Source organism: Typopeltis vanoorti, chromosome 16, assembly GCF_054136105.1.
Source record: "Typopeltis vanoorti isolate ZY-2024b chromosome 16, IOZ_Tvanoo_1.0, whole genome shotgun sequence".
In the NCBI taxonomy this organism is placed as follows: Eukaryota; Metazoa; Arthropoda; class Arachnida; order Uropygi; family Thelyphonidae; genus Typopeltis; species Typopeltis vanoorti.
Window position 1 is genome coordinate 68357551 of NC_143564.1, and position 26061 is coordinate 68383611.

At 35.4% G+C, this 26061-nt stretch overlaps 1 protein-coding gene across 1 annotated transcript in view; it reads right to left on the reverse strand.

The window, feature by feature from the left end:
- Nucleotides 1-26061, reverse strand: part of LOC150098105 (tyrosine-protein phosphatase non-receptor type 9-like) — a 249440-nt gene that overhangs the window by 122774 nt on the left and 100605 nt on the right. Inside the window, exon 6 of the mRNA XM_090406500.1 lies at nt 3916-4026. Coding sequence (XP_090262626.1) covers nt 3916-4026 — 111 coding nt within the window. The remainder of the gene's footprint in view (nt 1-3915; nt 4027-26061) is intronic.

Sequence of the window (26061 nt, forward strand, 5' to 3'; positions counted from 1 at the left end):
CGAATATATAGAAACTAAACGTTTCGGCAGATGCAAGCATGAGTGACCTTATGGGCAACTCTTAGTAAAGGTGGATTAAGCACCAGATCACTTTCCTTAGTATTTTCCATAATGTAAAGCACATCTCCTAGAAGACATGTATAAATAAGCCTTTGGCTCTCTATTTCAGTAATACATGATGGTTTATTTATTTTCAGTTACAATCTAGAAATTATTGAACAAAGAATAAAAAGAAACCTAAACCATGCTATACTGACATCAGAGGTCGCGGTATCTCTCAGATACAATTTACTGTCAAATATCACAAACTTTTACATAACATGTGTTAAACCAAACTGACAATAAAAAACAGTTTGGAATATCACTCGTAACATATATGAATGCACAGCTACTCATGACCTCCAAGTTATACACTGAATTGTGTAAGAATATTTATATTAAACATTTTGCATGTCAGATCAGCTGCGAGTTTTGTAGGGTTAAAAGCACGTTAATCAAAACTCTTGCCGCGTATATCAAAGGATTGCCGCAATTAATTTCACTGCATTAAGCAAGGAATACCTGTTGTAATTTTCCATTCTTTTCTACTTGTAATGTAAATTTTATTTTTGGATGTCAATTATTCAGAAAATGTGCAAAATCTTCAAGGTTTTTGGGGGTATGTTTCCAGATGATAAAGATCTTATCCACATATCTCAACCATACATGTGGTTTTAATGTCACCTGAGCTATAGCAATTCTTGAAATTTTTCCATGTATAAGTTGGTGATTAAAGGTAATAACAGAGGTAAGCCCATACTGGAGATCAAATCATTAGTTTTTGCATGTGACAACCAAATGGGATCATGATCCATTTCTGAATAAGTGGAAGTGTCTGATAAATTGGAGGTGATCTTGGTGTGATAGTCTGCATATTTTAAAATGACTGTTGAATTCTCTTTGTCTGCCTTAAGCACAATGATTTCATCACTGTTACGTAAACTTCTCAAAGAATCTTTCTCTAAACAAATGTTTAATAAAACTGAAGCACTAAGTAATCTTGTGGATAATGCCTCTTCCTGAGATGACAGAAAATTTAATAGCTTTTTCAATATTGGTTCATATGTCCACTTTTGGAATGTGTCTAGAAGTGATGGCATAATTAAAGTCTTTGTTTAGAACTGAAGCTTTTAAATTAGTAAGATTATAGTTTGAAAAATTTAATACAAATTAATTAGAATTCAGAAAAGTTTTGTTTTTGTGAACTGTATTGTGTAGCTGCTTGAATTTTTCTTACATAATCTTTATTAAATTTAGTTTAATCCTTTATCCAAGTGTGTGCAAACAAAGTTTGCACCTGAAAGTATCTTCAGGACTGGGGTAAAGTGATACAACGCCAGGCAACTCCTTGCAAAAGCGGAGCAAGCTACCAACACTCCTATCTCAGTATCTCCCATAATGCAAAACACATCTCCTTACGGATATGTATAATGTTATGCATTACGGGAAGGGCCACTACCCAGACTAGTTTCGACCTTTATTATAGTCTGACCGAGTGAAAAATAAACTATCAAAATTACATAATTTTTGTCTATTCTTGAGACTTTCTTCGAAAGGCATTCCATATGTTTAGAGATATTGCATTAGCTGGAGTACAATGTAGGTGATATGTTTTTTTTTTTCAGTTTGCAAAAGAGCAAAACTTGTGCTTCTATATATCCTCCATGCTTTTGCAAAATGCATATTTTCTTTCATTCTTAAAAATGTAGGGATTATAGCATTATCTGCAAAAAGTTAAGCATGTTGGAAGGCGATACTTTCTTGCATTTAAGCTTTTCTAAGGAATGAACCTTCTCTCTGTAAAGATGATACATTTGCATGTATTGTCCAATATCTGGCTGATACTGCATATCAGCCAGAACAGAATTTGCATGTGATTCACTATGAATAGTTTTGTTTTAATAATAGATAACTAAATTTTAACTCATACATATATATATATATTTTTTACTAGATATATTTCCTCCATGCCCTGCTTAGAAGAGAATTACTTTGACACATTCTTGACAGAATCATCTCTGAGGTGATTTGCTAAATAGAATCCTTTGCAATTGGAAGTCATTAATTACTATGTATAACACTGAAGACCTGTCTTCTGCCAGCAATCACATACAAAGTTTACACAACAATGTAGAGACTGCAAGCAACATGTCTAACAATACTCTTGATCAAACTATCATTCCAGTCTTTTCAATTTATAGATATCAGCAGCTGTTAGAAAAAAAAAAAAATTTCTGTTGGTTTTTTACTTATGTTAAGCAATCTCCTGAAGATACTGTTAGCCATATAGACAGTGAAACATGTTTAAGAAATACATCTAGTACAAATAAACATATACATGTTAAAACCTGGTTATCTATTTTTTTAAAATTTTTTTTTTTTAAATAACGAAACTTGTGGTGCGATCATAATTAAAAGAAACACACGTATTAACCACAATGAAAATTATTTAATTGTAAATATTTCATCCTAAGTATCTTAGGACATCATCAGTACAGTAGTTTAAAACAATAATAGGAATAACATACAGTTAGGGAGCTTTTTTTGACCCTCAAAAAATTCTTCCTAACACTTCTACTTTAGTAGAATCTTCTGTGGGACCATAGACACAAATAACTCTCATCGTCCAGTTCTCCATTCTGATATTTGGCCACATCACTCTACTCGATATTGCCTGTCATTCAAGAAGATTAGCTTCATATTTAATGTTGAATACTATAACTTCTAATTCCTTTTCCTGATTGTTATTGCCAGTATATGACATTTTGTATTTATTGCTTAGAAAGATCTCATAAGTTTTTGTCTTTTTTGTTTCAGTCACATCTATTATGTTAATCTGGTACTTATCCAATTTTTCTGCTAGTTCCATTTCTTTGCCATTCAGTTTCCTTATGTTGATAGTACCAATTTTGAACTCTGGTGATATTGAGTTGGGGTGTGTTTCAGGATTTGTTTCAGTAGCTGACTTTTTGCTATTTGCCCTGGTGAAAACAACAGGGGCCCTTGTTGAACTGGGTGATGCCCCAGCCGGCATGAAATTCTGTCATGTTGTACTATCATTTTACTTGTGGTTTAAGCCAAGAAGAATACAATTTGGTCAGCTAAATCCCAAATTGTCAGTTCATCCTGATTCGTTCAGCATCATCCAGGTAGATACCCAACAGGATGGACCACAAGGAGGTCAGGATTGGACATTAGGTCAAAAGCCCTGGTAGGTTCTCCACATTCCTTTAAAGGCTATGTGGCGATCTCCTCTCAGTTATACGACTTTAATCCTTAAGCACCATGTATCATATTTATAGTTTGATAAATAAGATGGTCAGTACACAAACAGTTCTTGGAAGTTTTTTTCTCCCCCCCCCCCCCACTTGGTAAGACTATAATAAATTTAGTTTAATCCTTTATCCAAGTGTAAGCAAACAATGTTTGCACCTGAAGTATCTTCAGGACTGAAGTAACTCGTGGTAAAGGTGGACCAAATCCTCATCACTCCTTGTCTTAGTATCTCTTTGCAGCCATGTATAATGCTATGCATTAAGGGAAGGGCCACTACCCAGACCGGTTTCGACCCTTATTGAGGTCTCAACAGTGGGAGCCACTTTGGGAGATACTAAGACAAGGAGTGATGAGAGCTTGGTTCAACTTTACGACAAGTTGCCTCAGTCCTGAAGATCCTTCAGGCGCAAACTTTGTTTGCTTACACTTGTATAAAAGATTAAACTAAATTTATTACAAACAGTTCTTGTGTGGTAATTCTGTAGTGTGTTATTATTTTTCAAGTATATTTTTCATACTTATTTGTCTTTGAGGTATATATATATATATATATATATATATACAGTATTAATCTAAAATAATTTTTCTTTATTCGCTTACCCTATCTCTGAGTTTTTCCCTAACAAACAGTCTTAGAATCTTAAATGGAGCTTTAAACCAAAGTGGTGCTGTCACGATTAACACTTTTTTTAACCTGGCTGGATAACCACCCTAAGAGAGAGAGGAGAAAAATACAATATATGTAGACACATTTTACTTGGAAACAAAGTTAAAAAGAACATATATACAATATATATAATAACTGAAACATCTGTGCATTTTATCTTTAAAATCAATGTAAATTGATTTTTACCAAATCAATTTATAAATATTAAATAAGTATTCTGAATTTATTACTTTCTTTGATCAGCATATATGGATAAATTCAAATTAATTAATCTATTACAGGAGTTCTAACACACACACACACACACACACACACACACACACACACACACACACACACACACACACACACACACACACACACACACAGTACTACTTCACATGGAGAAGGAACAATGTCATATATCAAAATAATGGCAATTCATATTGAAGTTTCTGAAATAAAAACTACATTTAATTGAAATGAAATTAAATAATTTATTAACTAAATTAAATATTTATATGCTGACATTTCACCAGTTTAAGCTAGCATTATCAAAGGCACTTTAAAGACATACACTGAATGAAGACTGGGAATGAAATGACCATGAGAACATGAACTGTCACACATATGAAACAGCGTGTAAAAAATTTTAGTTATTATTTTTTTTAATATGTGGCTGCTATCCATGAAAGGTTACCTATGAATGTACCCTGTAAACCTAGGGTACATTCATACTGTGGGCTGGTGCTAGTTGATTTTTTCCCCATTTCTATTAATTTAATATACATTTTTGCATTTTTATTTTTTTATTAATTTTTTACCAAGTTCGGAAACTGCTCTAAAAACCAAACATGAACCTTTTCAAGCCACACGGATGATATCCACATTCCAACTAGCAGCCTACTTTTTGGAAAGTGAATATGCTAACTATTCAGCCATCCAGGCTGGAAATTTATTTTCATTCCAGAAACTTCAACAGGAATCACTGCAATAGCTATGAAATTTGAATATGGAAATACAAAAGACTGGTAAGTTGGAATTCATGAAAATGGCACTATACAAAATAAAGTAGGTAATAAATAGATCACAGATGCTCAGAATTTTTGATATAGGTACAATAAAGATGCTAAAGCTTTTCAGTTTTGAGGAAATCTGAAATAAATGACCAGACAATTTTTTTTTTGTCTGGTCATTTATTTTACTTCAGAATTCATTATCAAATTTGGAAGACTATTGATAAGAAACTAGTAATGCAATTATATTATGTGAAACTATCATAGTATCTCAATTCTTAAAGATACATTAGAAAAAAATCATGATAATGAAACTGAATTCCTTTGAAACATCATTCGTATTGCATTTACAGATTTTCATATAAAACATTAATTACTGCAGATGCAGACTTCCTACAATGTGTCCATTACACTTTTTGACAGTGATCTAGTATTGATTAAATATCATTATATTTTGCTGCTATTTATTAACCGTAATGTGATTTTTAACTTGTTGGCCTAAGAGACAAAGCCCAAATCTGCCCAGCCATGGAATATTGTTCCCATATTTGGGGTGGTGCCCCAAAATTCTAAGATTGCTCAATTCTATCCAGCAGAGGACAATCTGGCTAATTAATGATCCTTCACTCACATATCCACTTCAATCCCTCTCAGTTTCTGCCTTGTACCTCTTCTACAGATACTTTCATGGACAGTGCTCTGCTGAAGTGGTCACTATCATGCCTCCACTCTTCTCCAAAATTATTAAAACAAAAGCCATTGCTAACCAACACCCTTTACAATCCATCTTGAAACTCACCGAATTCCACCATTCCATCTACTTGTGTTCTTTGGAAGAGTGTTCCTCACTCTGCTTTCCCCCACCCTCAGCAAAATGTGATCAGATTCCTCCTTCTGTTCCTCTTGCCCCCACACAGCACTTATGTGCCATAGGTATTGTGGCCTTTCATGTGTGGATCAGATATATAAAAAAATAAATAAAAGTGAGTTTCTTTTATCCCCAGAAATAGTTAGCCAGAGGTTACCAGGTTAACATGGAAGAAATTTTTCGTGGAATGGGAGAGGAAGTAGAACAAGAGGCTATCCCCTAGAAACTAAATAAGGACAGTAAAAGAAAGGAGTGAGGGTAGGTTCTTTACATTGAGAGTGGTTGGTGGGTGAGTGAAATGCAGTGCATGAAAATGTGGTGAATGCAGACAGTGAATGTGTTTAAGGCTTAAAAGCACAGTTTTGTGTGTGATAGTGTGTATCTCCTGTGATGAGTGTGACTCCTTGAGGGACTGGTGTTAATAGTAATAATAATGCTTTCCCAAATTTTTGCTAGGGAAACATGGTCATTATTGTTCAAGTTTGGGTAATGCAGAATTGTTTCCCCTTTGAACAGATGCTCAAATGTGAAATGGCACTAATGTAAAAGGTAGGGGGCCTATACTAGATCAGACTTATGGTTTTTTTTTTTTAAGAGGATGTAGGACTGATGCTCTTGCAGTCTCTTTTCAACAGAATGTCCTGTTTGTCTGAAATATGACAGAAGACACTCACAAGGAACATGGAAAACACCTGTAAGGAAAAGAGGCAATTGCTTATTCTTGGTAAAAGGTAAGATGGAAAGGAGAGTTCCAACAGGAAAGAAGGTGAGAACCACGTTATACTGTTTCAGGATCCTGGCAATTGGATCAGAGGTTTTAGTGATGTGCAGGATAGGAAATCTAGGCTTGAAAGTCTCTTTTATGTAATAGATCTTCTTTGAGTCAAAGCCATTCTTGCTGCATGATTCCTCAGATTTGGTGTGCTGACAACTTCGATATACTGTAAACCACCCCTCATTGGCTGATACATGCAACATAATAGACACATCATACTTCTTAGAAAACTGGCAACATTAAAATGCTTCTCAACAGAGTATAGAATAAACATCATCTGCTCCAACCCCTCTCACCTTAAACAAGAACTGGACTGATGAATCATGTAGCAGAATGACTTCAATTAAAAAAAAAAGATCCAGTGCATAATAGAGACTTACGAGTCTAAGAACTCTGATTCTGTAAATGGAGTTCTTCTATAGGTATTGTAATCTCTTAACCAATTGCAAGGATTCTGAAAAAGTATAATTTGATGATTACTTTCTCTTTCCTATATAAAATCTCCATGTTACCTTCCACAAAGAATAAACAGTTATCGCTCTCTTTCCAGGTGTTTAACAGGTCCCTTGCAATTGTCTTCTCTTATATTTTGGACAAATAAGATGTTCTATTAAAAATCCAAAATTGGGATGTGTTTATGCCAGGAGAGAGAGACTTGATATCAGGGTGATTCCAAGAAGGGAAATCTCATCTTGTCTGGAAATTTGAGTATAATCAAAGATAATATGGGAGAAAAGTTCTTTTTTTGTGAGAAATAAGGCAGAACTAGGTTTTACTAGGATTGAAATAGATGAGGTTATTTGAACCTCGCTGGAGGATGGCTTGGAGATCAGAAATGAGTGCAGTGGTGGGTGATGTTCTGTAGGTTGAAGTAGGTGAATAACTGAAGTAGGTCATTGATATACAAAAGGAAGAGGGTTTGTGAGAGAACAGAACCTTGTGGAACCCAAGCATTGGATGAACGGTGAGAGGATAAAGAATCACAAACCATCACACATAGTGTGCACACACACACAGAAAGCTGGCAATCCAGTGCAAAAGTCCTGGGACAAACCAAATGATAGGAGTTTGTTTGGTAAGTCTTTATGCTAGACACAAAGCTTTAGAGATATTAAGTGCAACCACTTGAGATTCAACAAACTTCTTCATGGAATTTGTCCAGGGTTGATAAGTAGATTTCCTGTTGATTGGCAGCAATAGAATCCATATTGGTGGTTGTGTGTACAAGCTTTCAGAACAACTGGAGGAATGTCATTAGGGCTAGGAGACTTTTTTGTGTCTAATCTGGAGAATATTTTTCTGATCTCTTTCTGGTGAAAGGATATAAACTGCATTGCATATTGGGAATGTGGAATGGATGGAGTGGGGCGGGGGGAGACATTTACCATGGTCAGTTATGCATGCATTGGAGGCAAACTGTGGAACCAAGAGATTGCCTTTTTCTGTGGGTGATGATACAATAGAGCCATCTGGATATCATATGGATGGGAATAGTGTTGGCAAAAGTTATGACAAATTGCTTTGGCAAGTGACCAAAAGGCTTGGCTGCTGTTTGGACAGGCTGCAAGTTTCCTGCTTTTTGCTCTTTCAGGCTTGAGTATAAGCATTAAAGGAGGATGGAATTCTTGATGTAAGCCATTTTTTATTTGTGTAGTCTTGGCACATCTTGGATTGGAAGGCTAAACAATAATCCAACCATGGGAATGAGGTAGAGAAATCACAGAGGCTGAACATAAGCCCTATAAAAAATTTCAGAAAATTTTATCCCTATTAATTATAAACATTTTTTTTTTATGTATCAATTTCATATCTACTGTACTATGATTGCTCTAGCTTATGAAATCTGTTATTCTAACTTTCTGAACTGTCAACTCCAAGAAAATGATCTATGGAGTTGTTTAACACCACAGATCATGAGGGACTAGTTTAACAGTCCACCATGGTGATGGATGCAACAGAATATGAAAACAAAATGCACACACTTTTACAAGACCAGTCAACATATAAAATTATAGATCACAATCCCACCAACACAAAAAAGAAGAATAAGGTGTGTAAATTACTGAAATAAGTCACTTCCTGACCTAAAGAAACAGTAAACAAACTCAAGCCCATCCATGTTAAAACACACTCAGGATATATGGAGAACCAAAAATTCACAAACAAGGTACACTCTTACGCCCTATTGTAGATAGTATAAATAGTCCCACATACAAACTGGCTAGACATTTAGCTAAGCTACTAGCCACTCTCACAAACAATTGTCTCTCCTTTGTCAAAAATTCTGCCCACCTAAAAAGTATTTTAGAACACCATACCTTAAAAAGCTCAGACTTAATGGTGAGCTTTGATATCACCTCACTATTCACAAATGTACCACTAATTGAAACCCTTAATCTGCTAAAGTCACACTTTCCCCCTGATATATTTGAACTATTTAAATTCACAACACATGCAGGATATTTCACATGGAAAGTGAAAATATACAAACAATTAGATGGAACAGCTTTGAGCTCCCCCCTTTCTCTCCCCATTAGCCAACTTTTACACAGAACACCTGGAAAAACTAGCTATCAATACAGCCACTCTCAAACCAACATGGCAACGTTATGTTGACGATGTGCTTGCTAAGAATGTATCCAATGGCCAAGGCACATTGGATACATTCTTAGCACATTTAAATAGCCAACATCCAAAAATCCACTTTACAATGGAACTGGAAGCTCATAACTGTCTGCTCTTCCTGGATATGCTAATCACACATCTTCTAGATGGTTCCTTATCATTCTCAGTTTTTAGAAAACCCACACATGCAGGGAGATATTTACACAAACAATCACACCATCACCCTTCTCAACAGTATGGTATCTTAAAAATGCTAACCCACAGAGCAAGCAATCTGTTTCAATGACATTGCTCTTGCTGCTGAACTGGCTCACTTACGCCACACCTTCTTGGCCAATGGCAATAATCCCCATAAGATAAACAAAATACTAAATGCTCCTAAGAAACCCCTCCCACTATCCACTACAGAGAACTATAACAAAATAGTCACCATCCCATACATCGGCAAAAATATCCAGAATTCTCAATAAACATCAACTATGCACTGTATAGAGACAGTGTGTCAAAATAGCAAACTCTCATCTGTTCACCCAATGACAGCATCCCTCCTTTATCATACCCAGGAGTCTACGAAGTACCCTGATCATGTGATCAAGCTTCCTATGGTCAAACAGGAAGAACTGTGGACATCCGCATCAGTGAACATAAAAGATACATCTGACACTATCACTATGGCAAGTTGGGCATAGCAGACCATGCTTTGGTATCCCTGCACACAGGATCAACTGGAAGAAAACAAAAGTACTGCACAGAAGTGTTTACAAGTCAGAGAGATTGTTTTTAGAAGCAACAAAAGCCTTGAAACATATTCTGAATCTCAACAAATATGGCTGTATAAATTTCCCTAAGATTTGAGAGACAGTCATCTTAAGACATAACTAGTACCTGCTTTCTCTCTCGATCTCTCTCTCTTTTTTTTTTTTTTTGATAGTGGATGCCTAATTAGGACTTTAGTCTTGTGTTGTTGCTACAATTTTGTTAAACTAGTCCCTTTGTTACACCATGTTGTTGTTGTAGTCTCGCATATTGTGACAAACTGTGTTTTTGTGTTCTGAAGATGCTGGTTATAACACCAGCAAAACATCAGCAATGTCAATAAATAATTATTTACTTGATAATAAAATGGCTATTTTATTATCAAGTAAATTTTTGATCACGAGAACTATAGGAGAGAATGACTACTATTTGGGTTTTGTTTGGTCAAATATATTTATTTTAAACTAAGTTATACCAACTAGTTTCGCCAACTGTGGCTGTTGGCTTCATCAGGGTTAAAATTACAAATGTAAGAACACTTAAAAGCTAAAAAACTGTTTGCACTGAAAACCATAAAGTTCTCCCCGAGATCTGGAAGACCCTCATTAGATCTTTCAACATGCCAGAATTAAATTTTGCTGCCGACTACAGAACGTCCCTACATAATAACTAGTAGATCACACACGTGATATAGATGTGATGTATGCGTTCTTCTGCTTTTATAAAAATGCTATTGTATTCGGTCCATTTATGGTTTCAGTGCAAACAGTATTTTAGTGTTTAAGTTAAATAATTTTAACCCTGATGAAGCCAACAGCCAACATTGACGAAACTAGTTGGTATAACTTAGTTTAAAATAAATATATTTGACCAAAAAAATCCAAACACTAGTCATTCTCTCCTATAATTATTTACTTACACAACACGTATAAGTAAATAATTATATTAAACAACATGTATGATGAACACATAAGCATTTCTACACATTTCAATCTATTACCTGTCAAGGCTCCAACATTGTCAGATCAGATCTTATATTTCTTTCTTCTAAGACAGTTTTTACTGTATCAATCCACCTATATCTTGGTCTTCCTCTGGGTCTTTTTCCTGCCAACCTGGCAGAGAACACTTGTTTTGCTAATCTTTCCTGTCCCATTCTGTTTAAGTGACCTTACCACCTGCGATCAACTCTGCTAACACATTCCTGGATGCTAACAATGTCAAGTTCTTTCCTAATATCCTCATTTTTAAAATGATATTGACATTGATGCCATCTGTTCACGCCTATAATCTTTCTCAGGACTCTCATATCTGCGGTCTCTAGTCCTTGGTCAAGTGTTTTACTTCTAACCCAGCTCTCAGATCCATAAGTTAAAACTGGTTTGAAGACTGTCTTGAAAACAGCTAATTTAGTTTTTTGACTAATTTCTCTCTTATTCCATATAAATTTATTCAATTGACTTCTACCATACAGCTTTGTTGATTCTGTTGGTCTATTTCCATATTTAATTTACCATCTTCACTAAAAATCATGCCTAAGTAGCTGAAATGTTTTACTTGTTCTATAGGTTCTCTATTCACAATGCAGTTGATATTTTCATTGTCTTTGTCTTGTTATTGCTGACCTTCATACCATATCTATTACAACAGTTATTCAATTTAGTCAGGGAATCTTGGACTTGCAGCATATTTATTTATAAGTATAATATCATCTGCATAAAGCAAAGAGCTGACATTAACATCTCCAATTTTGATATCAGATTTAATACCACTTTCCTTCATAATGTGATCCATATAAGACAATGAATAACAGAGGAGATAGTGTACATCCTTGTCTAACACCAGATTTCACATTAAAACCATCTTCCTGTACTTCCTTCGATTCTACCTGCTGACTTACAACTCAAATTAAGACTAAGTATTGCTTGATATAACGATCTAATGACACCATACAACTATGGCTTTTTGAATAGATTCTCTCTTGACACCATTTCATATGCTTTTTCCAGATCTACAAAACTTCAATACAGATCTTTGTTATACTCCCATGATTTCTCAACTATTTGTCGTAAAGTGAACATCTGATCCTCACAGCCTCTATTTGGACTGAATCCAGCTTGTTCTTCACCCAGCTTTTCTTCCACAATCCTTCTCAACCATCTCTCAAGTATACTGACATAAATCTTACCAGGAACACTCAGTAGAGAAATACCTCTGTGATTCTCACATTCAGTTTTATTTCCCTTTTATATATGGTTACTATGACAGCTCCTCTTGAATCATTTGGAATTAGTCATCTATCAAGGCCCTCTGAACTATACAATGTAGCCAAAATAAGACTTTTATACCTCCATACTTGAGCATTTCTGGTCAAATATCATCTCCTCCAGTTGCCTTTCCACATTTCAGACTTTTGATAGTTTTTCTACTTCAAGTATGGATATGTATTCCTGACTGCATGAGTGGTCAGTGTTTTTTACCACAGTGCTGTCATCACTCATCACTACTAGTTTAATTTAGCAATTTTTCAAAATAATTACCTCCATACTTCAAGAATATCTTTTTCTCCAGTTTTTACATCAACTTTATCATTTCTAATTTCTTTTACAGCACTCTTTCATCCATTTCTGAGCTTCTTCAACAACCTCCAAAATATCTTGCCACCTTCTTGATATTTATTTTCTATGTTCTTACCAAAGTCTTCCCATGACTTTTGTTTAGTTAGTTTTACACAGTGTTTAGCTTTCTTACATTTGTATCTTTATTCTCTAAGAGCACAAGCTGATTTATTTGCCAGAAACTTTTGATATACTTTATTCTTTTCCTTCACTGCCTCTTTAACTTCCTGTGTCCAACATGGAGTTCTGATTTTTCTATCCTTGCAGACAACCTCACCACATGCCTCTCTGGCTGAATCAATCAGGGTTTCTTCAAGGTTTGCCACTGAATCTCCAAGTTTTGGTTCCTGTTCTCAAACTCTTTCATTTTTTATTCAATAATCTTTGTGTATTTTAGTCTACAGTTCACATCTGAGAGCTGATCAACTTTTATTCACTTTAAAACTTTCTTACATGTCATTCTTTTCAATATGAAATTTAATTTTATCCCGCTCAGGACTAAATGGTGATCACTTCCAATTTCAAATCCTCTGTACACTCTAGTGTCCTGCACCAGAGAGAAAACATCACTATCAACAATAACATAATCAATGAGACTTTTCTTATTCCATGCCTCTTCTCTCCATGTGAATTTGTGCACATTTTTATGTTGGAACATGGTGTTAGTAATAACCAGTCCATGTCCTGAGCAGAAACCAACAGGTATTTTCCATTATTATTAGCTTTGCTCTTTTCTCCAAATTTTCCCAAAATATTTTTGTATATCTGACAATCATTTCCTACTCTGCTACTTAGATCCCCAACAAGGACCAACTTTTCATTTTTCGTTGTGTCAGATGCTTTCTTTAAATCCTAAAAAAATTCCTCCACTTCTACCTTAGTTCTGTGGGACCATAGGCACAAATAAGTCTCTTTATCCAGTCCCCTCTCATTATCCAGTCCATCATACTTGAAATTGCCTGCCATTCAAGAAAATTAGCTTCATATTTAGTGTTGACTACTATGGCTACTCCTTCTTTTCCTTGATTTTCATTGCCTGAATATAATATTTTGTATTTATTGCTCAGAAAGGTCTTACCAGTTTTTGTCTTTTTTTGTTTCAGTCACCCCTATTATATCGATCTGGTACTTATCCAATTCCTCAGCTAGCTCCATTTCTTAGTCATTCAGGCTTCTTATGTTGATAATACCGATCTTGAACTCTGGTGATGTTGAGTTGGGGTGCGTTTTAGGGTTTGTTCCAGTAGCTGACTTTTCGCCGTTTGCCCTGGTTCTCCAGCAAAAACAAAGGGGGCCTTGTTTAACCAGGTGACACCCTAGCCGGCATGAAATTCTGTCATGTTGTACCATCATTTAATATTGTGGTTTAAGCCAATAAGAATACAATTTGATTGGCTAAATCCCAAATTGCCAGTCCATCCTCATTTATTCAACATCATCTAGGTAGATACCTTCTTGTGGTACATCCAGGATGCACCACAAGAAGGTCAAAAGTTCTGGTAGGTTCTCTGCATTCCTTTAAAGGCTATGTGGAGGTCTCCTCTCAGTTATACAGCTTTGATCCTTAGCAAAAATCAAGCAATATCATAGGCTATATGAACACACAGACACAAAAAAGGTTATTCTTCTGTCTTTCTTAATCTTTCCCTCTCTTACCTTTATGGTGTTGAGGGTTTCTGTTCCTTATAATGGCAACCGTTATACAAGGATATGGTGGTTGGCCCTATGTCTTCCAGTGTATCTTATGTATATAGAAGCATTGAGTTCTCAAGGCCAGTTTGCCTGCTTGCAGGATGAAAAACCCTGCAATCCATGCCCAAGACCAACAAACTTGGTTATAAGATCCTAAGCTCCTCATGTTCGCAATGGGAATCGAACCCAGGACACTGCTTTCCCAAGCATGTGGTGGCAAAGCACATAGCCACTCGGCTAATTGCATGGGCAGAAAAGTTATTACTAATCTGAAAAACCAGATGTTTTAATCTGGTTATTTAGATTAGTAATAACCTTGTACATTAATGATATTGACAATGTTTTTTTTTTTTTTTGTGGAAGAGGGAGATTTTTTTTTTTTTTTTTTTTTTTTGCCAATGATGCTAAAGTGGGGAGAGCAATAGTTAATAAAGGTGATGTTGAGATCCTACATGATTTAAATTAGGCTGGTAGTTTGGGCAAAGGATAATTGCTGTCAATTCAATATATCAAAGGAAAATTATGTACTTTGGGATGAAAAAACTCAGGATGCATATAGAATCAATACAAACTGTCCTGCAAGAAATCAATAAAGATAGGGATTCTGGGGTAACAGCAGGGAGAAAGTTGAAGATCACCACACATATAGCACCAGTAGTAAAACCTGAATAACAGGGATAAGGAAATCATTACCTCTTTATAAAGCTTTTATATAACAAAAACTGGATTGTTGTACAGTTCAAGTTTTGTTATATCTGGTTCCCATCTGCCATACGGCCGCGGGAGGGTAGCTATGTGCTACCATTCTAGGGAGAGATGATTATGAGCAAGGTGGTTTCCTGTTGCCTTCCTTGCCGTAAGTATTTATGACTGTAACTTGTGTGTTCACGGGGCCGGTTTGCCTGCTTGCGGGATGAAAAACCCCAGATAAACTGGCGGAAAAAACCCTGCTGCCCACGCCCAAGACCGGCTAACTTGGCTATGGCTGAGGAAGATCCTTAAGCTCCTCACGTAGTGGACGGGAATCGAACCTAGGACACTCCTTCCCCAGGAATATGGTTGCCATATTCCCCAGGAATATGGTTTGTTATATAAAAGTCTTATATAGGTTGAGATGCTTAAGTTTCTTGGGATGTGGAAATGGCAGACAGGATTCATGGACAAGTGACTAAAATGATGACTGACCTCTGAAGTACTCTATATAAGGACAGAGTGATAGTCTGTGAGTACAATGCGAGTACCCCTGGAGGTCAGCATAGATTACTATTTTTTTTTTAAATTTATTTTCGGTGTGGAGAGTAGTGAATGAGTTAAATAAGTTGCCAAGACAGTTGTGATGGCTCTGTCAGTTACAAGTTTAAGAAAAGATATGTATGACAAGAAAGATTTAAAAGCCAAAATACTTTGCCTTTACAGACTTTAGGCTTAATACATAAAAGAACAAACTAATATACACTAGTGACCAAAACCTAAGGGTGAACACTATTTCTGAAGATTGCAACCACAAATTCAGGAAAATCAGCTTGTGGCAAATTGTATAACTGATGATTTCGAATCGAAAGCATGTACACGTTCAATTTTCAAACTGCATGGAAAGGGTTCATGTGGTAGCACTGAACAGGATACAAGGCAAATGGCTGCACTAAACGAATCGTGTTTGAAGGAAGCGCTTTTTATGAAGAAATAAAGTTGCAAACATGAATGTCTTGTAATGTCTCAAAGACATCATCTAGATCAGTGTTTCTCAACCTGTGGTCCAAGACGATGGGACAAGTGTTCTGCAAGCAGACTTAAATAAATATATATATATTAATTATCCAAACAAAAATTAAAATTAAATAAGTAAAAATTGTTGAAACAAAATGGATAGTTAAAAAAACCAACAAATAGTGGCAGAATGTGCACTCCATAACATTCTACAGCTACAATAATTTGTAGCTGCAGAATGACGAGTAATAAAAGAGGGGTGAAGTGAACAACAATATGGTTTTATTGCTTCCGCCTTCCCTTGCTGTTTCGTCAGATTTGAAGTAAACATGTGTTATCCACATTTCAACCAATTGCTTGTTTTTTTTATTGATTTTTATTATTGAAGGTTTTCCTCCTTCAACCAAGGCTCAGCATATCTTTAGAAGTGATGAATAATACTTGGACAAAGTGTGTTGTGAGTTAACCCCAGTATTTATATATTTTTCGGAAAATTTTTTTTTAATAATGGAAAAGTGGCTTAGAACTAAGACTGAACAAATGAAACAGGTGATGCTAACCATAATTGTGCTACACATGTTGTAACAGCAAGTAAATCTGATACTATTAAAGTAGAAGAAACAAGCAGTTCAAAGAAAAATAGAGTAGGAAATATAACAGTTCATATTTGGAATTTAGGTTTAATTGGTGTGGAGATAAAAGTGAACAGAAACCTCAATGTGTTTTGTGTTATGAAGTGTTGTCGAACAAGTGCATGAAACCTGCGAAACTCCAACGACATTCAGAAACTAAATATTGTGATGTGAAAAATAAGCCAAATGAATTTTTTCAGCAATGCTTAGGGACATTAAATCATGGGAAAGATATAGTTTCAGCCATGGGTTTGATTAATAGCAAGGCACTGGGAACATCCTATCTCTTAAGTTTGCACATAGCAAAAACAGGAAAACCTAATTCGATTGGGAAAAATTTACTACTTCCACCTATAAAAGATTTGGTAAAAACTATGTTTGGCAACAAGTTACTAAAAGATGTTGATTTGATTCCTCTTTCAAATGACACTGTCGGTCGCAGAATTAATGATATGGCAGGTGAGGTAGAATACCAGTTAATCAAAAGAGTTAAGAAGAACCCTTATTATGCATTACAAATAGACAAGACTACTGATGTTACAAATGATGTGCAGTTAATATGCTACGTAAGATATGTGCATGATAACAACTTTCATGAAGATATTCTGTTTGGCAGAACTTTGTCATCCCGAACAACTGGAGAAGAAATATTTCACCCTCTCAATAATTACATAATACACAAAGGGATCCAGTGAGGAAAATGTATGGTCTTCTGTTTGGATGGAGCTCGCACCCTTACAGGCAGGCATAGTGGGGTTATTTCTAAGGTCAAGGAATCTTATCTTTAGAGGTACTTGTGGCATAATAAATTAAAAATGGAACACGTATAGACAACAGTAATAACTTTAATTAAATAAAGGTACAAATATTTAGTACTGAAAATTCATCCTCAGTGTAGAACAAACAGTTGAATGAAATACAAAGTACAGAACAGTCAATGGATCACCAAATAAATTGTTGCAGCATCAGAATAGTAATTACTAAAATGTTATTAAATAATTCTTTAAAGTTAATTATTTCATTGATGGTTGCATAAAATAACAGTCTCCCAAACTTTTGGGGGAGAGAGAGAGTCATTTTGATTTAAATTCCACCGATGAAAGAGGGCTTTGCAACTTTCTTTAAAAAGGAGTTCATATTTAAACCTGCATCTGTGGAGAAGACAAGCTTTATTCCACTGGATATTATGATTAGTGTCAATGCTATGTTGTGCTAGACCAGACTTATGAGGTTTCATGTATTCAATATAATACTGATGTTCCTTCATTCTTTTTTCCACAGAATGGCCTATTTGTCCAAAATATGATAAATTGCATTCACATGGAATCTGGTAAACACCAGCCAATGATAGAGGTGACAGTTTGTCAGATGGCAACAAGTGAGAAATTTTATTGATAGGAAAATATGTGGGAATAAGATGATACTTCTTCAAAATTCTGCTTATAGGTTGTGATATGCCTGAAATGTAAGGGATTGGAACTCTGCGGTCTGTTGAAGAATTATGAGGTGTTGGAACATAGGAGTCAATTATCTGCTGGATGTGATTAGTGTTGTAACCGTTAGATTCTATTAACTTTTTTATAGTGAAAAGTTCTTGTTGTAGGCTTAATGGGGAGGAGCACACGTTATGTGCACTATTAATTAAGGATTTGATAATGTGTCTTCCAGATGTTTCAAAACATAGTTTGCCAATGGTGGAGATAGAGGGTACCCAATTTTTTGAGAGGTGTGATAAGCAAACTTTTGATGAACGTATCTGCTAATAAAAGTAGATTTATGATAGACACTTGTAGAGTACCATCCTCTGGTACTTGTAGACAAAGTACCAGAGGATGTGCGTGTAAGGAGATGTGCAAGAATGGCAAACTACCAGACTTTTCTTTTTCCATGGTGAACTGAATGGATGGGTGAAGGCTATTTATCTGTTGTAGAAATGTGGTAAGTTCCTCTTCAGTATGTGGCCAAATAGCAAAGATATTAACGACATAACGAAACCAAAGAGAGGGTTGGGGATGAATGGATGAAAACAAGGTGTCTTCCAGATGTTTCAAAAATATAGTTTGCCAATGGTGGTGACAGAGGGCTACCCATGGCAGTACCTTCAACTTGTTTGTAGGTCTTACTAACGCTGAAACTAGTGCAATAGCTAAAGGCCTTGATTTGGCTGTAATACCTAAATGCATTCCTTATCTTGATTTTTAGCATAATATCGAATGTAATCTGTCATGACTTTCTAGCGAAGATGCTAATAAACTACGATTTGAAGCTGCGGCTTCTCTTTTTAAAAGCAAGTTACAGCATGTAATTTATCGAGTGCTGAAATCCATGAGCTAACTTCATTAAGAAAAAATAATGAAATCACCATCATCGTCATCAAATTCCTGCCATGTACCGTCAAGGGAGTGTACAGGATATGATAGTACTACATGAAAAATTTACATCATTACTAATTTCCTATCTACAATTTTCTTCCAAATCAGTCTGTCACTTGTCAAGATTCCAACATTATCAGATCTTATATTTCTATCGTCTAGGGCATATTGTACCATATCAATCCACCTATATCTTGGTCTTCCTCTGGGTCGTTTTCCTGCCAACCTGGCAGAAAACACTTGTTTTGCTAATCTTTCCTCGCCCATTCTGTTTAAGACACCTGAGATTAGCTCTGCTAACCCATTCCTGGATGCTGACAATATCAACTTCTTTCCTAATATCTACATTTTTAATATGATATTTCCATTGATGCCATCTGTTCACGACTCTAATCTTTCTCAGAACACTCATATCTGCGGTCTCTAGTCTATGGTTGAGTGTTTCACTTCTGACCCAGCTCTCAGATCCATAAGTTAAAATTTGTTTGAACACTGTCTTGTATACAGCTAATTTAGTGTTCTGACTAATTTCTCTCTTATTACATATGAATTTATTCAATTGACTTCCTATCATACCAGATTTGTTGATTCTGTTGTCTATTTCCATATTTAATTTACCATCTTCACCAAAAATTGTGCCTAAGTAGCTGAAATGTTTCACTTGTTCTAAAGGTTCTCCGTTCACAACACAGTTGACATTTTCAACGATTCTGCCTATTTTCATTGCCTTTGTCTTTTTATTGCTGACCTTCACACCATATCTATTACAACAGTTATTCAATTTAGTCAGGGAATCTTGCAGACTTGTAGCAGATTTATTTAGAAGTATAACATTGCCTGCATAAAGCAAAGAGCTGACATTAACATCTCCAATTTTGATATCGGATTTAATACCACTTTCCTTCAAAATATGATCCATATAGATAATGAATAAAAGAGGGGATAATGTACATCCTTGTCTCACACCAATTTAACATTAAACCATCTTCCTGTACTTCCTTCAATTCTAACTGCTGACTTACTGCTTAGTCTTTATTTGAGTTGTAAGTCAGCAGTTAGAATTGATATAATGTCCCATTGACAACATATAACTGTAGCATATTGAATAGCTTCTCTCTTGGCATCTTGTCATATGCCTTTTCCAGATCTACAAAACCTAAATACAGATCTTTGTAATATTCCCATGATATCTCGACTATTTGTCGTAAAGTGAAGATCTGATTCCGACATCCTCTATTTGGCCTGAATCCAGCTTATTCTTCAGCAAGCATTCTTCCACAATTCTTCTCAACCATTTCTCAAGTATACTGGCATAAATCTTACCAGGAACACTCAGTAGGGAAATACCTCTGTAACTCTCACATTCAGTTTTTTTTCCCTTTTTATATATGGGTACTATGAGAGCTCTACTCCAATCATCGGGAATTTGTCCCTCTGTCCAAGCCTTCTGAATTACGCAGTGCAGCCAATGTAAGACTTTTATACCACCATACTTCAGCATTTCTGGTCGAATATCATCTACTCCTGCTGCCTTTCCACATTTCAAGCCTTTGATAGCTTTTTCTACTTCAAGTATGGATAGGCATTCCTAACTGTATGCTTGTTGAGTGTTATTTACCACTGTACTATTATTATTATTTTTTTTATTTAGCAATTTTTCGAAGTAATTACCTCCATACTTTAAAGATATCTTTTTCTCCCATTTTCATGTCACCTTTATCATCTCTAACTCCTTTTACAGCACTCTTTCCTCCATTTCTAAGCTTCTTCAACAACCTCCAGAATATTTTCCCACCTTCTTGATATTTATTTTCTATGTTATTACCAAAGTCTTCCCATGACTTTTGTTTAGTTAGTTTTACAAAGTGTTTAGCTTTCTTCCATTTGTGTCTGTATTCTCTAAGAGACATGATTTATTTGCCAGAAACTTTTGATATGCTTTATTCTTTTCCTTCACTGCCTCTTTAACTTCCTGTGTCCACAATGGAGTTCTAATTTTTCTAATTTTTAATTAATCAATCAAAGTTTTCTTCAAGGCTTGCCACTGAATCTCCAAGGCTTGTTTCCTGTTCTCAAACTCTGTCATTTTTTCTTTAATAATCTTTGTGTATTTTAGTCTACAGTTCACATCTGAGAGCTACTCAACTTTTATTCGCTTTAAAACTTTCTTACATGTCATTCTTTTCAATATGGAATTCAATTTTATCCTGCTCAAGTCTAAATAGTGATCACTTCCAATTTCAAATCCTCTGTACACTCTGGCGTCCTCCCCCAGGGAGAAAACATCATTATCAACAATAACATAGTCAATGAGACTTTTCTTATTCCTTGCCTCTTCTCTCCATGTGAATTTGTGCATATTTTTATGGTGAAACATGGTGTTAGTAATAACCAGTCGATGTCCTGAGCAAGAATCCAACAGGTATTTGCCATTATTATTAGCTTTGCTCTTTTCTCCAAATTTTCCCAAAATATTTTTGTATGTCTGACAATCATTTCCTACTCTGCTATTTAGATCCCCAACAAGGACCAACTTTTCTTTTTTCATTGTGTCAGTTGCTTTTTCTAAAGACTCAAAAAATTCCTCCACTTTTACCTTAGTAGAAGTGAGGAATTTTTCTACCCACAGACGTAGAACCTTCTGTGGGACCATAGGCACAAATAAGTCTCATTGTCCAGTTCTGATATTTGCCCACATCACTCTACTTGACACTCCTTGCCATTCAAGAAAACGAGCATCGTATTTTGTGTTGAATACTATGGCTACTCCTTTTCCTTGATTGTGATTACCTGAATATATCATTTTGTATTTATTGCAAAGAAAGATCTCACTAGTTTTTGCCTTTTTTGTTTCAGTCACCCCTATTATCTCGATCTGGCACATATATAATTCCTCAGCTAGCTCCATTTCTTTGCCATTCAGGATTCTTATGTTGATAAGAAGCCTGAATAGCACCGATCTTTAACTCTGGTGATGCTGAGTTGTGGTGTGTTTTCAGATTTTGAAAATAATGAAATGTCTATTTCAAAAGCTGATAAAGGAAAAGCTGTTGTGATCATGGATAAGACTGATTATGAGAGAAAAGTAACTAGCCTTTTACAAGATACCTCCACCTATCAAGAAATCAATCATAATCCTACAAATTCACAAATTAAAGAATTAAATAAGTTGCTTGATGAAGTTATCAGTTGGGATCAAAACTTCGTGAATAAACTGCTCACTCATTTTGGAAGAACTCCTCGCATATACGGCCTCCCAAAAATCCATTTTATCCAGTAAGACCCATCATGACTTAACTGCCGTTACTGGACATTCTAGTCAAATGAACCCTAATCAAATCAAAGAGTCTGACTTATTAGTCAGTTTTGATATTGTTTCCATTTTACCAATATTCCATTAACTGACACGGTCAACTGACTATATGATGATTACCCTCAGGATATTGCAAAGATTTTTGAATTTGTTATACATTTAGGTTATTTCAGCTGGAAAAACAAGATCTACAAACAAGTTGAAGGTGCTGCCATGGGGAGTCCTCTGTCCCCACCACTGGCATACTATTTTTTGAAACATCTGGAAGACACCTTGTTTTCATCCATTCATCCCCAACCCTCTCTTTGGTTTCGTTATGTCGATGATGTTTTTGCTATTTGGCCACATGCTGAAGAGGAGCTTACCATATTTCTACAACAGATAAAAAGCCTTCACCCTCACATTCAGTTCACCATGGTAAAAAAAAAGTCTGGTAGTTTACCATTCTTGGACATCCTCCTTACACGCACATCCTCTGGTACTTTGTCTACAAGTGTCTATCAAAAACCTACTTTTATTGGCAGATGCATTCATCAAAAGTCTGCTCAACACACCTCTCAAAAAATTGACATTATCAAATCCTTAATTAATAGAGCACATAAACTGTGCTCCTCTCCATTAAGCTTACAACAAGAACTTTTCACTATAAAAAAGTTAATAGAATCTAATGGTTACAACCCTAATTAAATCCAGCAGATAACTGACTCCTATGTTCCAACACGTTAGGATTCTTCAACAGACCGCAGAGTTCCAATCCCTTACATTTCAGGCATCTCAGAATCTATAGGCAGAATTTTGAAGTAGTATCATCTTATTCCCACATATTTTTCAATAAAATTTCTCACTTGTTGCCATCTACAAAAGACAAACTGTCACCTCTATCATTGGCTGGTGTTTACCAGATACCATGTGAATGCAATTTATCATATTTTGGATAAACAGGCCATTCTGTGGAAAAAAGAATGAATGAACATCAATATTATATTGAATACATGAAGCCTCATAAGTCTGGTCTAGCACAACATAGCATTGACACTAATCATAATATTCAGTGGGATAAAGCTTGTCTTCTCCACAGATGCAGGTTTAAATATGAATGCCTTTTTAAAGAAAGTTACGAAGCCCTCTTTCATTGGAGGAATTTAAATCGAAATGACTGTCTCTCTCTCCCAAAAGTTTGGGAGACTGTTATTTTATGCAACCATCAATGAAATAATTAACTTTAAAGAATTATTTAATTATATTTTAGTAATTACTATTCTGATGCTGCAACAATTTATTTGGTGATCCACCGACTGTTCTGTACTATGTATTCCATCCCTTTAACCGTTTGTTCTACACTGAGGATGTACTGTTACTTTCAGTACAAAATATTTGTACCTTTATTTAATTAAAGTTATTACTGTGATCTATACGTGTTCCATTGTTAAGGTCAAGGAAGTAGCTCCGGATATGAATTGGGTACATTGCTTCATACACAGGGAAGCGTTGGCCTCCAAAGGAATGCCACCAAAATTTAAAACTGTGCTACACTCTGTAAAGATAGTTAATTTTATTAAGGCTCAACTGTTAAATAACAGTTTATTTATCAGGTCAGGGTACTGAAAATAACAGGTTATTTTCAGTATTCTGAGATGAAATGGGCAGTGAATATATATAACTTTTGCTTCATTCTGAAATTCGCTGGCTTTCCAAGGGCAAAGTACTAACAAGCTTATTCAATTAAGGCACGAAGTTTTATTTTTTGTAAACGAACGTAATTCTGATTTTGCATCACTCCTTGTTGACGAAGCATGGTTATCAATGCAATCCTATTTTTCAGACATTTTTTCGAAATTAAATGAACTAAATCTCTCCCTTCAGGGAAATTCTTCAACTGTTCTTAATGCCCACGACAAAATAAAGACATTCGAGAAAAAACTGGTGTTATGGATTAGTTATGTAAAAGACAGACAATTTGTATCTTTTCCAACATCGGAATCCTTTATAGTGGAAAATGATATTTTTGTTGATTCTGAGTTTCTGGAAAGGGTTCGTGACCACCTCAAAACTCTGAAACATAATTTTTAAACACATTTTCCGAATAACTTTTATAAGAAATTTCTGTGGGTTCGTAATAAATTTCAGGCTTACAGTCACAAGAACGACTTTTCGTTATCGAAAAAAAAAAAAAAAAGTTAATTGCGCTTTCAAGTAACAGTGGGCTTAAAATGCAATTCCGTGATCTTGGTTTGGCTCAATTCTGGATCTTGCTGTCAGTGAGAAGTGAATATCCCAAATTATCTGAAACAACATTGAAAATCGTCATGCAGTTTTTTACAATCTATCTTTGTGAGAAAGGATTTCCATCACTCCTTCAAATAAAAACAAAATACAGAAACCGTCTTAGTGTGTGTGTGTGTGTGTGTGTGTGTGTGTGTGTGTGTGTGTGTGCGTGCGTGCGCGCGCGCGCCGATCTTCGACTGAAGTTGACCAATATTGAGCCAGATATCCAGCAACTCTTCAAGGGCCAAGAAGCTAAACCATCTCATTAAAAGTAAGTAGTAACATAATTATTTCATACTATTTGTTTAATAAAAATTTAAACTTTGTTCAATGATGATACACTTTTAATCGTTTCCTTCCAATTTAATTAATTATGTTTCCAAATGTATTCAAAACATGCTTTTAGATTTATTATTCTCGTGGAAAGGCTTAGACGTTGGTTATACATGCTTACTTAAATAGCTTAAGGAAATTACAATGTACAATAGAATATACATTAAAATAAATTTTAATATTTTTCAATATTAACATAGATTTATTATGTTATAAATATCACAGTTTTTCCCAAATGTTGGTAATCCCTACATAGGTTTTTAAAAAAATTACATAACTTAGTGGTCCATAGAATTGTTTTAGGCATCTTACTGGTCCTTGGGCTTAGAAAGGTTGAGAAATGCTGATCTAGATGATTTCATGTGTGGAAAAATTATTGGTAAGCTTGAAGAAGGCAGCAGAATTACTGATATTGCCAGAGAGTTTGGAATCTCACATAGCATTGTATCCAGATGTTTGCTAAGAGGTTATCCTCACTCTACTTTGAAGGATGATGAAGACAGATTTTTGGTTATAACAGTAAAACGTAATCAACGCACCACGGTAGGTCAGCTTGCATGTCAGCTCCATTCAAACACAGCCTATGCAGATATCTCAACAGACGGTGGCAAGACGTATGCCACAAGTAGGTCTATAGGCCGAATGCCTGTAATCTGCATCCTTTTATCCACAGCTCATTGTAGAGTATGTTTCCAGTGGTGTATTCCAATGGGCTAATGTACTCTTTACTGACGAGAGTCATTTTAGTCTTTCCTATGATTCTAGACGACACTTAATCTGGCGTAAAAGTGGTACTGTGTGGGGAGGCATTATGCTTAATGGACGCATTGAGCTACAAGTGCTGGAAAAAGGCACTATGACGGATGAACAATAGTGCAACAAAGTTCTTCAATGTCATGTTCAATTGTTCTGTGGTGCTGTAAGTAGTGGCATACCTGGGGATGGGGGGGGGGAAGGGATCCTGGCCCCTCAAAGAGAAAGGGAAAAAAACACTATAAAATTTCCAAAAATCTTTTCCTAATTAATAAAATTCATTTTTTAAAATTTATGCTGTGTCGTGTTTTCTATTTCTATACTACTTATGAATTAGCGATCATTGCAGATGCTCAATCATAGATCATATGTGAT